Source organism: Sciurus vulgaris (genome assembly GCF_902686455.1).
Source record: "Sciurus vulgaris genome assembly, chromosome: 15".
NCBI lineage: Eukaryota > Metazoa > Chordata > Mammalia > Rodentia > Sciuridae > Sciurus > Sciurus vulgaris.
This window is the reverse complement of record NC_136476.1, coordinates 4643027-4657729: the sequence shown is the minus strand read 5'-3', so window position 1 is coordinate 4657729 and position 14703 is coordinate 4643027. Positions and strand designations below refer to the sequence as shown.

Here is a 14703-nt window from a genome sequence, read left to right as displayed (position 1 = left end):
GCAGGTGTTGTCCACAGACCAGCAGCACAAACATTACTTGGAAACATATTAGAAATGACAAATTTCAGGGCCCTTTTCAAGAGCCCCTGCATCAGAATCTGCATTTGAACAAGAGCACAGGAGATTCTTAGAAATATGAGAGACTGAGAAGCATTTACACACCCCTCCCAGAGCTCAACACTGAATCCCTTTAGCCTGAATCAAGTGCAAATCAAATCCCAGCTGCAAAATCTGTCCAGATAGCTCCTGACCATAATCCTGTTTGTTTTTTCCCATCTCAAATTCCACATCTGGCTCTCTGCTGCTTCATGGGAGGAAAAATTTGAAATTCTTAATCATACAAAGTGGACACTAAAAAAGTCCTGTATCTACCCAATCTATCTCTTATGCCATACAAATCTCATATTAGATTCTCCAGAAGATAAATTCTGATATTTCCACTCCTGCAATATTTTTCAGTTTTCCCAAATATGTCTACTCAGAAAAAGAAGCAATAATTTAAAAATTCAAATCACTTAAGAATCTGATTCAAACAGTTTACATTTTAAACACTTAAGCATAGTTGTTGCACATTTTCCATAATCAAAAGAGGTGTCTCAATATAAGACATGGCTTCATCTAATTATTAGGGAAAGCCAAGATGCATCTGGAGAGCAAGTGCAATAGGGAAATATTTTACACAGAAGAGCCTGATCTTGTTCTTGTACTCCTAACATTGCAATGTGCAAACATGCACACTTATGCACACAGAAGTACATGTGAAAACTCACACAAGCAACACATGCACACACACAGGTATATGATTACTATAGAGAATTCCAAATATACATGTATACATATTCCATGTACATACTTCAGAAAGCTCTAACTTGTGATCATGGGGGCCCAAAATGTATAGAAATTCTATTTTGTTTTATTTAGGACTTTAAAATTTTTTTCAGGAAGTTCAGGAAATGTCTAGTTACCTATAGTAGCAGTTGTTTATTCAGTTTTTTATTTGTATTTATTTTTTATTTTACTTTTTTTTTTTAATTTTAGGTGGACACAATACCTTTATTTTATTTTTATGTGGTGCTGAGGATCAACCCAGGGTCTCACACATGCTAGGCAAGCTCTCTACCACTGAGCCACAACCCCAGTCCCTATAGCATCAATTGTTAAGCATATTATAGACTTCAAAACTCCTTTACACTAACCACATCTATAGATTTTTTTTTTTTGTTTATATGGGTTGTATGTATCAATTTTTACTGAATTTTTTTAAAATATTAAATTATTAATTTAAAATTAACTAATCTATACATCAACATAAATGGCATGTTATGAAAAAACAAAATTAAAAATAATTTAGTGAGAAAAGTAGCATCATTCTATGTTTTTGCAAATATCTGAAGGTCAGACTCAACAGAGAGGTGGATTCTCACATGTGCCTCTCCTGTCACCGTGCTGTGATGTCAAACATCATGCAGCCTTGGAACATGTACACCTTGACAACAGATACACTGTACACGTGAGAGATTGGAAATGGGAAAAAACAAACATCTTACGAGTGACAAGACAATTCAATAAGGAAAGAATCATTTTTTCAACAAAAGAAACTAGGACAACTGGATATCCACATATAAAAGAATAAAGTTGGCCCCCTATATCACACAATATGCAAAAATTACCTCAAAATGGATCAAAGATAGGGAGTTACCGTTAACATGTACAGGTTTATTCCAGGATGATGAATATGTATGGAATTAGATAGTACTGATAGTTGTATAACCTCGTGAATACACCAAAATCTACTGAATATGGATATATGAATTACATGTACAGGTTTATTCCAGGATGATGAATATGTATGGAATTAGATAATACTGATAGTTGTATAACCTCGTGAATACACCAAAATCTACTGAATATGGATATATGAATTACATGTCAAATCAAAAATAGGTCAAAGTCCTGAATGTAAGAGAGAAAATCATGAAACTGAAGGAAACATACATAAATCTTCATGACCTTAGATTGGGCAATAGTTTCTTAGCTATGTCATCAAAACCATGAGCAATAAGAGTACATATATGTTACATGTACATATATATGTATATATAGATATATGATTTCAACAAAATTAAAAACTTTTTTGTACCACCAAGAAAGGAAACACACAGCCCAAATAATGGGAAAGAAAATTTGCAAACCGCTGAATAGATAAGGGATTCATATCCAGAATATACAAAGAACTCTTACAACTCAATAATGAAGGATAAACTGATTTAAAAATGGGCAGAGGATCTGAACACACAGTTGTTCAAAGATATATACATGGCTAATAAGCACATGGAAAGCTGCTCAACCTCATTAGCCATCAGGAAAACGCTAATGGTATCAGAGAAATCAAAATCACAATGACATGCCACTCAGAAACCACTTAGAACCGTTATAACCCAACAGACAGGAAATAACAAGTGCTGGAAAGGATGTGCAAAATTCAAAACTCTCATACACTACTGGTGAAAATGTAAAATGGTTCAGCTACTTTGGAAAACAGTTCAGTAGTTATTCAAACATTAAACGTAGTTATCATATGCCCCAGTAATTTCACTTCTAGGTACATACCCAGGAGAAATGAAACTTGTCTACGGGAATATTCATAGCAACATTATTCATGATAGCCAGAAACTGAAAACCCAAATGTTCATCACTGATGAATGAATAAACAAAATGTGATACTACTGGACAAGAAAAAGGAACAAAATACTGATGCAGTCTACAACAAAGATGAACCTTGAAAACACTGTGCTATGAAAACCCATGACACAAAAGACCACATATTGCATGATTCCATTTTTATCAAATGTCCTGAATAGACAAATCTATAGAGGCAAGAAATAGATTAGTGGTTGCCTGGGGCAGGGAGGTTTAAAGGGAAATTGAGAATGACTGCTAAAGGGCTTTAGATGATGAAAGTGTTCTAAAATTGATTGTGGTGATGGTTGCACAATTTAGTAAATATGTTAAGTTGCATACTTTTATCCAGAAATGTGAATCATATCTCAATAAAAACGTATTAGGAAAAGACACACAATATCTTAGTAATATTTGGAAACAGTTTGAACCTCATAGACCCCACAGAAGGATCTCAGGACCTTCCAGGGGTCTCCAGGCCACACTTTGAGAACCACTTAACCAAAGTATCTAGAGTAAGTATTATGGGTTATCTTCCTAGGGACCATTTCCCCCTTCCTCCCCCCCTTCCTAGGGACCAAAGACAGTCCTGACTTTTAGGTATTCACTCTCCCTGGAGAAGAACAACACTTGGAGGGAAAGGTGATCCCACTCTGAATTCGAGGGTTAGCTGAGGCCACTTTAAACTAAAGAGCACATTCCCCTCCCTCGGTCACAGTCACTGGTTCAGGGGCAGGCATATGACCTCAGAAGTCTGATCAGATTGACTGCAGGATTTCTGCCTGGAATATTCAGCTGGACTTGGCTTCTCCCTTCCCCTGAAAGTGGGTGTTCTATAAAAATATGAAAACTGGCACTACTATAACCATTTCATTATCAGCCCAAGGATGAAGCCATTGTAAAAGGTAGGAATAGGCAAGGGAGCCCCAGGGGAACAGTCACAATCCTTGAATTAAGTCCTTAATTTACGAGTCCTGAATATATGAGGCAGTAAATGTCGTTAATGTTAAAGTCAGTTCGAATTAGAATTTGTTTCCTGTAGTTAAAAGCATCCGGCTTGATATGCCATCTAAAAGATGTGGAGGTAGCAGTATCACATTCTCCCTGTAGTCAGTGCACTCTGCCTTTGCCTTGAGGGTATCAAGGCATGAGATCCTACCAGACCTTTGGAATAGTACTGCATATATATACTTAATATACTGTAATCCTCGCCTAAAACCATCAGTGCTGGACCAGAGTATTTAAAAAAAAATCTCTCCTTTTCTATCTGGTTTTCAGTAGACTCTGAATGGAATTCTAGATGAGCTTGGTAGAGAAGTGTTGGATTATCCTTACTAACAGAAATGATGTGGTCATCAACCAAAACTAGCTTGATTTCACCAGCACGATAATCATGGGCCTTGATTTTAAGCCAGTCACTGGGCCTCCTATTCTTCATCTGTAAAATGAGCATAATAATTCCTCACTCATCCTTCACTGTGTGTTGAATAATATATGTACAAACATGTTGTTAGTGTTAAAACATTGAGCAAATGCAGAGTACTATTATAATCAATTGGTTGGGAGGGATAGCATGTGTTGGGATGAACACATGCAAACAGATAACCTGGTGGGTCAACTGCATTGCTCTGGGTCCAGGGTGAGACAGACAGAACATCATGGTGGAAGGACAAGACAGAGTGCTGCTGCTCTGTCCATGGTGGCCAGGGAGTGGAGCTGCAGGCAAGACAAACCCTTCCAGGACACACTCCTAGTGATTCACCTCCTCAGTCAGGCCCCACCTGCCTATAGTTACCACCCAGTCCACTCAAACTAGGACAGATTGATTAGGTGACAGCTTTCATGATCTAATCTGAATATTCCTGCCTTAACACAGGAGCTTTTGGAGAACACCTAATGTCCAAATCATAACATATATCTTTACATAATTAACAGAGCAGTCACTATTTTTTTTCAGTTCTCACCAAAAAAAGTATTAAGCTAAACACTTGACATATGTTCTTCCATTTAATCTCTTCAACAAATCTATGAGATCTGTGCCATTATCATCACTTCATAGATGAGGAAGCTGAGGCCCAAACAGCTAAAGTGATCTGCCCAGAGTCACCTGACTAGACAACAGCACAGCCAAGGCTCAGGGCCAAGCAAGTAGTGCTCCAGAACATAAGCCCTCCACCACCCTGCCACCCTGCCACTTCAACAAGCATCATGCTTGCTCTCTGTATAGAACTGCACTGCTCTGGACAAGCCACATTTCAGTGGCCGGGAACATACAACTTCAGTAAGGACTGAACTGATATTTAACAACACAAACCACAAAGGATTATCTGATAATTTTTATTGTTCTGGAACTTGACCATACAAAGATTTTCTAAAATAAGCCAGGGCTTAGATAACATTCTATTAAACTCTCCTGAAAGATTTATTGAAACAATAATTACAACCCAATTTCACCGATTCTGAAAGACACCAAAGCTTGATTAGCCAACAGCTGTTCCTCCCCACCACACACACCTTTTTATTCTTTCCATACTGACAAGGCTCATCTCCCATTATAGAGAGGGAAGACACCAGATGAACACATTCCTAGATGATTTGGTAGCTAGGGATGAGAATGTGATCCAATCCTGGCCAGTGGAATCTGCTGAGAAGACTGATGGGCGTCTAGGAAAGGTGTGCCTCTGATAAAAAGCAATGTATGAGGAAGTGCCTCCTCTTGATGTTGGGTGTGGTAGTATCCAACATCCAGTACTGCAGCCACCTTATAATCAGAGAGGCTATAATGACATAGCAGTCGTGCTGAGTGTGGCAAAGTAGAAAGATGAACAACACCTGGGCCTATGCAGCACTGGGGAACAGCCCTGCAGCTGTCTCATCTCTGGACTTCTTGCTAGGTAAGATAATAAGTGTCCTTAATATATTTAAGCCACTTTAACTTAGCCACTCTCTTACTTGCAGCCAAAAGCATTCTCTCAAGTTCCAAGACACAGAGCCACAGAGAAGAAAGAGTTCTGGATTGTGCATCAAATGACCTGGGTTCCAATTCATTAACTGGCCAGGTGACCCAAATTGCTTGATCACTCTGAACCTCATTTTCCATATCTGCAAGATTGAGATAACATGCAATAACACAGTAACATCAATAAAATGAAGATAGTGTGGGATAATTATGAAAATCACATGAGATAATGTGTATACAACCACTAGGTCAATAACCCTGTTTTGCTCAAATGCAATTTTCCTAGGTAATAATTAAACCAGAGACTTTTAAAACTGCTATCATTCATCTAACCCAACTCCTTTATTTTACAAATAAGAAATGACTCACTCAATGTCACACAACTGGTTGGTACCATAACTAAATCACATCTGATTCCAAACCAATGCTGGCATGCTATCCTTGTGTTGAGAGTTAATGAGCTAAATTAAATATCGTGTGGGTTAGTTCTCATTCATTTAATGAGCACATAGAATACACCAGATCCTACTCCAGGTAGTAGGGACTCCATGGTGAACAACATCAACAAAAAAAGAAAAAAAATGTTCCTACCCTTATGAATTTAACAGAATAGAAAGGAAATTATTCAAACCGCATCTTTATTTACTTATTATGTCCTTATTATGTGAAAAGCACTATGCAGGGACTGCTGTTCAAATACGAACACAAATTTCCAACCAATTCAACAGATGCCAGTCATGTTTACCAGGTTTTACTAAAGATGAATAATGTGAAAAGTGTGTTTTACTCAACTGATGTTAGATATTTAAAAAAAAAAAAAAAAACCACGGAAAGTTCATTAGAAAGAGTTGTGAATATCTGTGCTAGTATTTGAAATGTGGATAAAAGATGGCTAGGACTCTGCTCTAATTGAAGCAGTAAGATTGAATGAAAGAGTGGTAGGCTAAACTACATCCTTCTACAATATCCAGACTTCCAGGGTTGGCTCAAATGGAAAAAGCCAATAGGGAGCAACTCCTTGCCTTCCTCAGGCATCTGTCTGGTGCTCCCCTTTACTCCCTGTTTATTTGAACTCCTTTCCATTCTACTTAAACATTTACATGCAAATGAGATGATGGGACAGCTTCCTAGATGGGACAGCTTCTGTCTCTGTGATGAGACAGAGATAGTGATTTCCAAATGTCCTACTGGAACTAGCCACCAGGGTGCTGAGACTAAGCTGTTAGTATGTGTGTTTGAAAGTTTTCTTTGCCAAAATACCACCAAATTTTATCATTTTGGAAAGGAATATTTAAAAGCTGTTGTTTTGCAAAAGCTGTTTACTATCATAAAAAGTGTGGTGAATGCAAAGATCCTTGAGGTAGAGGGAAGTAGCAGATAGAATACTCTGCCTTCTCCCTGTGTAGAAAGCGCACTGAGAGGAACAAAACCTTTTCATGTGCTCCTCTTTACATCACACCCTGTAATCAGAGCACAGCCAGGCAAGTCCCCTTAGCTTCATCTTTTGAAGAGCACAGGGATAATTTGAGGGTGCCACAATCTGAAATATAAGAATACAGTGTGGCATAGTTTTCTTGAAGGCAAACACCAACAGTCTCCTGAGAGAGGAAATCGCCCCCAGTGGCCTTTGAATTGTGGCGACAGCCCTGGGCTATCGGTTTTCCTATCAGACTCTGAATATGTTAAATTTGCAAACTGGCAGGGAGGACCACTTTGACCTCACAGATCATGAATCACAATTGGCCTTCAGTCACTGGTTCAAATCCCATACCTTGGGTTTATCTACTTCAGTGTCTAGAAGTGTCACTGAAAGTTGGACCATTTTAACTATGGAGTAATATGTCAAAGACCTACATGAGCTTTGGATCCAGACAATTTGGGGTTTGAATGCCAGCAACTCAGTCTCTTTTTAAAGATGTAATCTTGGACAAGTCAGTTAAACTCTCAGCATCTCAGTTTTCTTATCCATAAGATGGAAACCGTATTTATCTCAAAGGTTTGTGGTAAAGATTAGATATAATAAATGCAAAGGGCTGGCACATGGAAGATGTTCAAAAAATGGTTCCTAGAGTTTTTTACATGGTCCCAAACAACAATCCAGAAGACTTATATCATGTCCTGAATTCATCTCCTGGGCAGCCACCCTCCAGCACCTTGCCAAGGGAACCTACTTGAGCAGATATCTGGGATTGAAATAAAGAGAAGACAGGGAAGACAGACTGACTAACAATCATTCCAAGGATGCCTGACCTGAGTTTCTCCACTTATTCTGGGCTCCACAGATAGCACTTGAACACTGGAGAGAACAGGGCAGCTCTGTAAGCTGTTTCTACAGAACTTCCAAAGTCAGGCTCCAGTGGTAAGAGCTCCTAACTCAGGCTGACAGGTTTGGGCTATGGAGGGAGGGCATGACTCTCTGTGACAGCCCATACAATCCTTTAACTTTTGATTCTCTGGAAGGGAGAGGGAAGAAAGGAAAAAGAGGGAGGAAAGAATAAAGAAGGGAGGGAGGAAGGAAACACAAATGGATTTTCCCAGAGTAAGTGCTGATGACTCTAAGTATTTCTGTTTTGTGTTTTGAATATTATTGTTCTCTAAACAAACAGGGCTATACCTGGAAGATACCTGGAAGTGCAATTTTAATTCTTATTTGGAATACTCTAAGAAGTATGAAGTCCAAAGTTATCAAAATAAAAAAGTCTAATTCATTTTAATTGGTTAAGTAATAACCACCATCTGGGAGCAGAAGAGGCAGGGAAAAATGTGTCATAATTTTTTTAATCCATGTCAAAATAAACATTCTGGGATATAATTTCTTAACCTGTTTGGCAACAATTGGACTATAAAACTAAAACTTTCCAAATTGTTATTAGGCTGAAAAATTTGATTGTTTCCTAGAATACCAGAAAACAAATGCTTATCCTTTGGGGACTACTTTTCTATTCTAAGAAAGACTCGGTCTTGAGGGAGGGAGAGAAAAAACAAATGTCAACTCCACCTGAGTCAGGGTAGATAGAGGGCTGAGAGACTGGAAGAGACCTCAACAGCCTCCCAGCCTACTCCTGGCCCTTTTATTATCTGCATATTCATTATGACTTAAATCACCCATACATTCACTTTAGCACTTGAAGCAAAACATGCAAAGCTCTCTCTGGATCACAAGACAGTACATGCCAAACACTTCTGCACAACCGTGGTGGCAGCAAAAAACTGCCCAGCCTGCTAATCCTTTTATTATTAAGTTTAGCAGTGGTGCTTAGCTCTAAATGAAATTTCAAGATCCTCCAGAAAATTCAGCAGGAGCCTACTTTCCTGGGAGATCATGGGGTACCACATCTCTACTTTGAAAGATATCTGGCTGTCAGCTTACAGATGAGTTGCACTGTCCTGGTGCCATAAACTCCCACTAGCAAAAAAATATATATATATTTTTTGAAAGGTAGGGAAAGATCTTTCATTCATATGTGGTTAACAGTCTAGAGGTGAGTTCCTGCCACTGGGAGACGCTACCCCATTCACCTCTCACAGGCATGATCCTGGAATCTCAAGACTCAAGACTTTGGTAGGTGAGAAGAGGAAATCCCAGAAATAAACAGATTTTGAAGTCTGAAGCTAATAGTACTGAGTCCCTGCCACGACCTTTCCAGATTGTGCCCTCCTAATGGGGCATCTTTGGGGTTAGGGAAAGAAGTACACAACTGCCTACATGTGCACACATCGCAAATGCACACGCACGTGTGTGCATGCACACACACACTCGCAGCTGACACTAGAACTGCAAACCCAAAGGTACTTACTACCCAAGGAGAGGGATTCCAGCAAAGATGTATTCGCCAAAACAACTCGTCTGCTCTACCTTGGGCAACAGCAAATATCCACCAAGATCCCAAAGGACTCTTTTCCCAATACCCAGTTCCCTACAGGACTCCCAAACGCTGGCCTCACAAATCCTTAGCCTTTCTCTGAAACCCTCAGACTTCACATATTCCTTTCGAGGTAGCTTCAGTTCAACGCTGTGCGCATCACATTTCTCAAAGCTGGAGACCAAGCCTACCCAAACCTTCTCACTAAGGGGAAACTTCGACACCGCTCCACACAGAGAAGTAAAGAACACTGGTAGAGGGGCAGCAGGAAGCCAGAAGAGGGTCCCTGGACTGAGGGCATCTCTGGAACCTGGGCGCGGGAGAGAGAAATGAGTGAACCCAGACTGGTGCATGCTTTATCCACGTGGAGAAAGGGAGGAAAGACTAGTGGGTGACAGGCAAGTGTTCCTCTCAGCTCGCGGGGCTCCCATTTTTTGGTGGAGCAGGATCAGAAGGGGTCAGAGGCTGCCCGGCGCCCCTAGCCTGGGCGCAGAGAGACGTGAGTGCAAGATGCATGTCAGGTAAGGGGCCCGGGCGCGGAAAAGGTGCGCCTGGAGCCGGGGGAGGACCATACCTCCTGACTGGCTTTTAAAGCACCCAGTCTCAGGGGGCAGACCAGGCGAAATCTGGCTTTCTAGCTGGGCTCCTGCGCTCCAGTGGATTTCCTATCCGCGCACGCCCACCCTCAGAGCACCCCTCCAATCCTGCTCCCGGGGGTACCCCGCGCCCTGCACCCTCTCCGGGTGCTTCCCGCACCTGGATGTGGCAGGAGATCTCTGAGTCGTCCAGCAGCCGGATGGTGCATTTCATCTCCTGGTTGAGCGATTTGATGCTGGAGCTCCGAAAGTGGATCATTTTCATGGTCCTCCTGCCTCTCCGCACACAGTGGCAGGAAGCGAACATGCACCGCGGCACCGGGGAGCGAGCGAGAGGCTCAGGGACGGCTCGGCGCTCACCGGCGCGGACACACACACTGGCTCACGCAGCGTCCGGGACACCCGGGCGCGGCTCAGCCAGGGGACAGCGGCGGCGACGGGTGCCTGCGGCCACACATGCCGGGCGGCCGGGGCGCGGCGGGCGGGTCCCTCTCTCCTCCCTCCTCCCTCCTCCTTCCTCCTCCCTCCCCCTCCCTCTCCTCGGCCTCGCCCGCTTCTTTCCCCGCCTCCTTCTGTCGCGCGCGCTGGTGCGCCTCCCTTCGCCAGGGCTCAATAGCAGAGGATGCACGGAGCCCGCGACCCCCAGCGGGCGCGCTACGCACTCACTCCCACGCGCACCGAACCACTGGAGGTGGAGGCGGAGGGACAGCTGGTTTGAGTGGCCCGACAGCCTTGGCAGTGGCCTGCTCCGCCGCCGCTGCCGCTGCGTCAGTCTGGGCCCCACTGCCTTCCTCCGCCTCGCCGCCGCCTCCCTTCTCTGGCCGCTATTGCTCTGGCTCCTGATGGTTGTTGTCCCAGCCCCGGCCCCCCTAGGCGCCCGACAGGACCCCGCACTGCTCAGCCCCAGGAACCTGGCCGAGGGCAAGAGATGAAGAGCGGCACGCCCGCAAGAGGGATTCCGCTGCGGGAGAGGATTGTTGAGTAGGTGGCGAGCCCCCAAAGAGTGACAGGAGGTCGAAGCGCAGCTACTCCAGGAATACCGCTAATAGTAACAATATGTGGTCCTCCTGGGGATTTTTTTAAACCGTTGGTTGATTTAATATTAACTGGAAGTCAGTCCCCTTCTTTAAGAAATTTAGAGCTTTCCTTAAGCAATTTCTTGTTTATATCTCCCAACATCTCAGTGTAATGTTTGATTATACCTTAAACCCCAGAAAGAAGGATCCCTATCCTGCTCCTCCCCTTTTAGAGAGTCTCCACCTCCAGTTGCCCACGAAAATGATGGCAAAGGAGTTGTATCTCTCCCGTTTTGCACTAATCTCTGGGTGTTGGGAACCTGGCGATCCCTCAGGAGTTCGCCATCATCCCAGAGGACCTGTGTGATGTTCCCTAGGCCCAACGGGCAGCTGGATGGAGCTTAGAGGTGGGAACTCAGATAATAAAACAGAAACTGATGGCAACCCTCTTGCCCTGCTGCCCTTCCTTGAACATGAAGGAATGTTTGTTAGAGGAAAACTTGCCCAGCTGTCAGCTATTTCAAGGTCCACACCTGTCCAGAGCCCCCTCGTCCAAAGGTGTGTCATGTCCTGAGGAGAAGGCAAGGTCCAGAAATTTTACCTAACCCTGACACTGTATAATAAGCCACATGCTATAGGACACCTGTGATAATTTGTCCAGATAGGATAGAGTATATTTTATGTAACATTTGATAGCTAGATTTTGGCTTTTAAATACTTGGAAATGGTACATGGACCACCATGTGTACTCTTCTCCTGGGCCTTCAAATGTTAGAGCAGAACCTGAAGGAGAAGTCAGGGTCTAGTACGATGTGGTGGCCAGTGGCCCCCTCTGGGGATCTTGGAAAATCTCTTCATTTCTTTTCTCAATTTCAAGGGGAATACAGCTGTTGTTGTTCCTCCCATCTCAAAGGTGGTTGAGAAGCGGGGATGAGACAAGGCCAGTAAGGACAGGTTACTATTTGTAATCGGCAAAGTTTCGTATGCATATATGAAATGTCAGTGATGGTAGCCACTCTAGTTTGAAAACTAGTTTGGGAGAATCATCTCTCCCAACCCAAAGAGTAGGTAGCCAAGAGATCAAAGAAAAGTCACCACCCAACATAATCCATGATTTTCCTCCCAGGTCACACACTTATTCATCTTATTATAGTGACCATTAGGCTCCGAATTATTATCTCAAATTTCAAGGAAACAAAATAAGACCAACAAGGACAGTGTGGAGGAAGATAAAGATCATCCAATGTGGTGCTGCAAGAAACAGAAGTTTGAGGATATGAGAAGAATCTGAGATTGGGTATCTGCCCTAGTTAGGAATAAAGACTGAGATTTCAACTAGTATGAACTTATGGACTCTGGAAACCCTTAGCATGTGTCAGGGGGAAAACAGTGAAGTAAGTTACCTTTTATGGTATCTGGATTGAAGTACCCACTGAAGACAAGCCTTTGGGAAACCAAGTGGCCATTGTCCAAAATAATAATAATAACATGAAGAGAGAGAAAGGAATTCAAAAAATGAACTCATGAGATGAGTTTAAGGCTGAACTACTTAAAGAAAATCAAGGATACTCTCACCGTCTTAAGTGCTCAGTTCAAGACTGAAAAAAAAAAAAAAAAAAAGCTATATTCTTTCTTGTGTTAGCTTTGCACTGCCATGGTCAATATACCTCTGTACCTGACAAGAACAGGTTAGAGGAGGAAAAGTTTATTTTGCTTTGTTTTGTTTTTTTGTTCGTTTGTTTTTTGTGGTGCTGGGGATTGAACTTAGGGCCCTGTGCTTGTAAGGCAAGTGCTTTACCAGCTGAGCTACATCCCCAGCCCCCAAAAGTTTATTTTTTAATTTTTTTATTGTAAACAAATGGGATACATGTTGTTTCTCTGTTTGTACATGGCATAAAGGCATACCACTTGTGTAATCATAAATTTACATAGAGTAATGTCGTTTGATTCATTGTTATTTTTTCCCTTCCCCCCACCACTCCCACCCCTCTTTTCTCTCTATACAGTCCTTCCTTCCTCCATTCTTGCCCCCGTCCCTAACCCTAACTCTAACCCTGACACTAACCCCTCCCACCCCCCATTATGTGTCATCATCCACTTATTAGCGAGATCATTCGTCCTTTGGTTTTTTGAGATTGACTTATCTCACTTAGCATGATATTCTCTAATTTCATCCATTTGCCTGCAAATGCCATAATTTTATCATTCTTTATGGCTGAGTAATATTCCATTGTATATATATATCACAGTTTCTTTATCCATTCATCAATTGAAGGACGTGTAGGTTGGTTCCACAATCTGGCTATTGTGAATTGAACAGCTATGAACATTGATGTGGCTGTATCTCTGTAGTATGCTGATTTTAAGTCCTTTGGGTATAGGCCAAGGAGTGGGATAACTGGGTCAAATGGTGGTTCCATTCCAAGTTTTCTGAGGAATCTCCACACTGTTTTCCAGAGTGGCTGCATTAATTTGCAGCCCCACCAGCAATGTATGAGTGTACCTTTCTCCCCACATCCTCGACAACACCTGTTGTTGCTTGTATTCTTGATAATCGACATTCTAATTGGGGTGAGATGGAATCTTAGGGTACTTTTGATTTGCATTTCTCTTATTACTAGAGATGTTGAACATTTTTCCATATGTTTGTTGATTGCTTGTAGATCTTCTTCTGTGAAGTGTCTGTTCATTTCCTTGGCCCATTTGTCGATTGGGTTATTTGCATTCTTGGTGTAGAGTTTTTTGAGTTCTTTATAGATTCTGGAGATTAGTGCTCTATCTGAAGTATGATTGGCAAAGATATTCTCCCACTCTGTAGGCTCTTTCTTCACATTGCTGATAGTTTCCTTTGCTGAGAGAAAGCTTTTTAGTTTGAATCTATCCCAGTTATTGATTCTAGCTTTTATTTCTTGTGCTATGGGAGTCCTGTTGAGGAAGTCTGGTCCTAAGCCAACAAGTTGAAGATCTGGACCTACTTTTTCTTCTATAATCTGCAGGGTCTCTGGTCTGATTCCAAGGTCCTTAATCCATTTTGAGTTGAGTTTCATGCATGGTGAGAGATATGGGTTTAGTTTCATTCTGTTGCGTATGGATTTCCAATTCTCCCAGCACCATTTGTTGAAGAGGCTATCTTTTCTCCATTGCATATTTTTGGCACCTTTGTCTAGTATGAGAAAATTGTATTTATTTGGGTTTGTGTCTGTGTCCTCTATTCTGTACCATTGATCTACCTTTCTATTTTGGTACCAATACCATGCCGTTTTTGTTACTATTGCTTTGTAGTAGAGTTGAAGATCTGGTATTGTGATACCCCCTGCTTCACTCTTCCTGCTAAGGATTGCTTTAGCTATTCTGGGTTTCTTATTCTTCCAGATGAATTTCATAATTGCTTGCTCTATTTCTGTAAGGTACGTCATTGGGATTTTAATTGGAATTGCATTGAATCTGTATAGCACTTTAGGTAGTATGGCCATTTTGACAATATTAATTCTTCCTATCCAAGAACATGGAAGATCTTTCCATCTTCTAAGGTTTTCTTTAATTTCTTTCTTTAGTGTACTGTAGTTCTCGTTATAGAGGTCTTTCACCTC

At 41.9% G+C, this 14703-nt stretch overlaps 1 protein-coding gene across 2 annotated transcripts in view; it reads right to left on the bottom strand.

Annotated features, from left to right (window-relative positions):
* Nucleotides 1–10577, bottom strand: part of FRMD3 (FERM domain containing 3) — a 256454-nt gene extending 245877 nt beyond the window's left edge. For both annotated transcript variants that reach the window (XM_079112322.1, XM_079112321.1), the window contains exon 1: nt 10258–10577. In XM_079112322.1, coding sequence (XP_078968448.1) covers nt 10258–10404 — 147 coding nt within the window. In that variant the 5' untranslated portion in view covers nt 10405–10577. The remainder of the gene's footprint in view (nt 1–10257) is intronic.
* Between the last annotated feature and the right edge of the window lie 4126 nt (nt 10578–14703).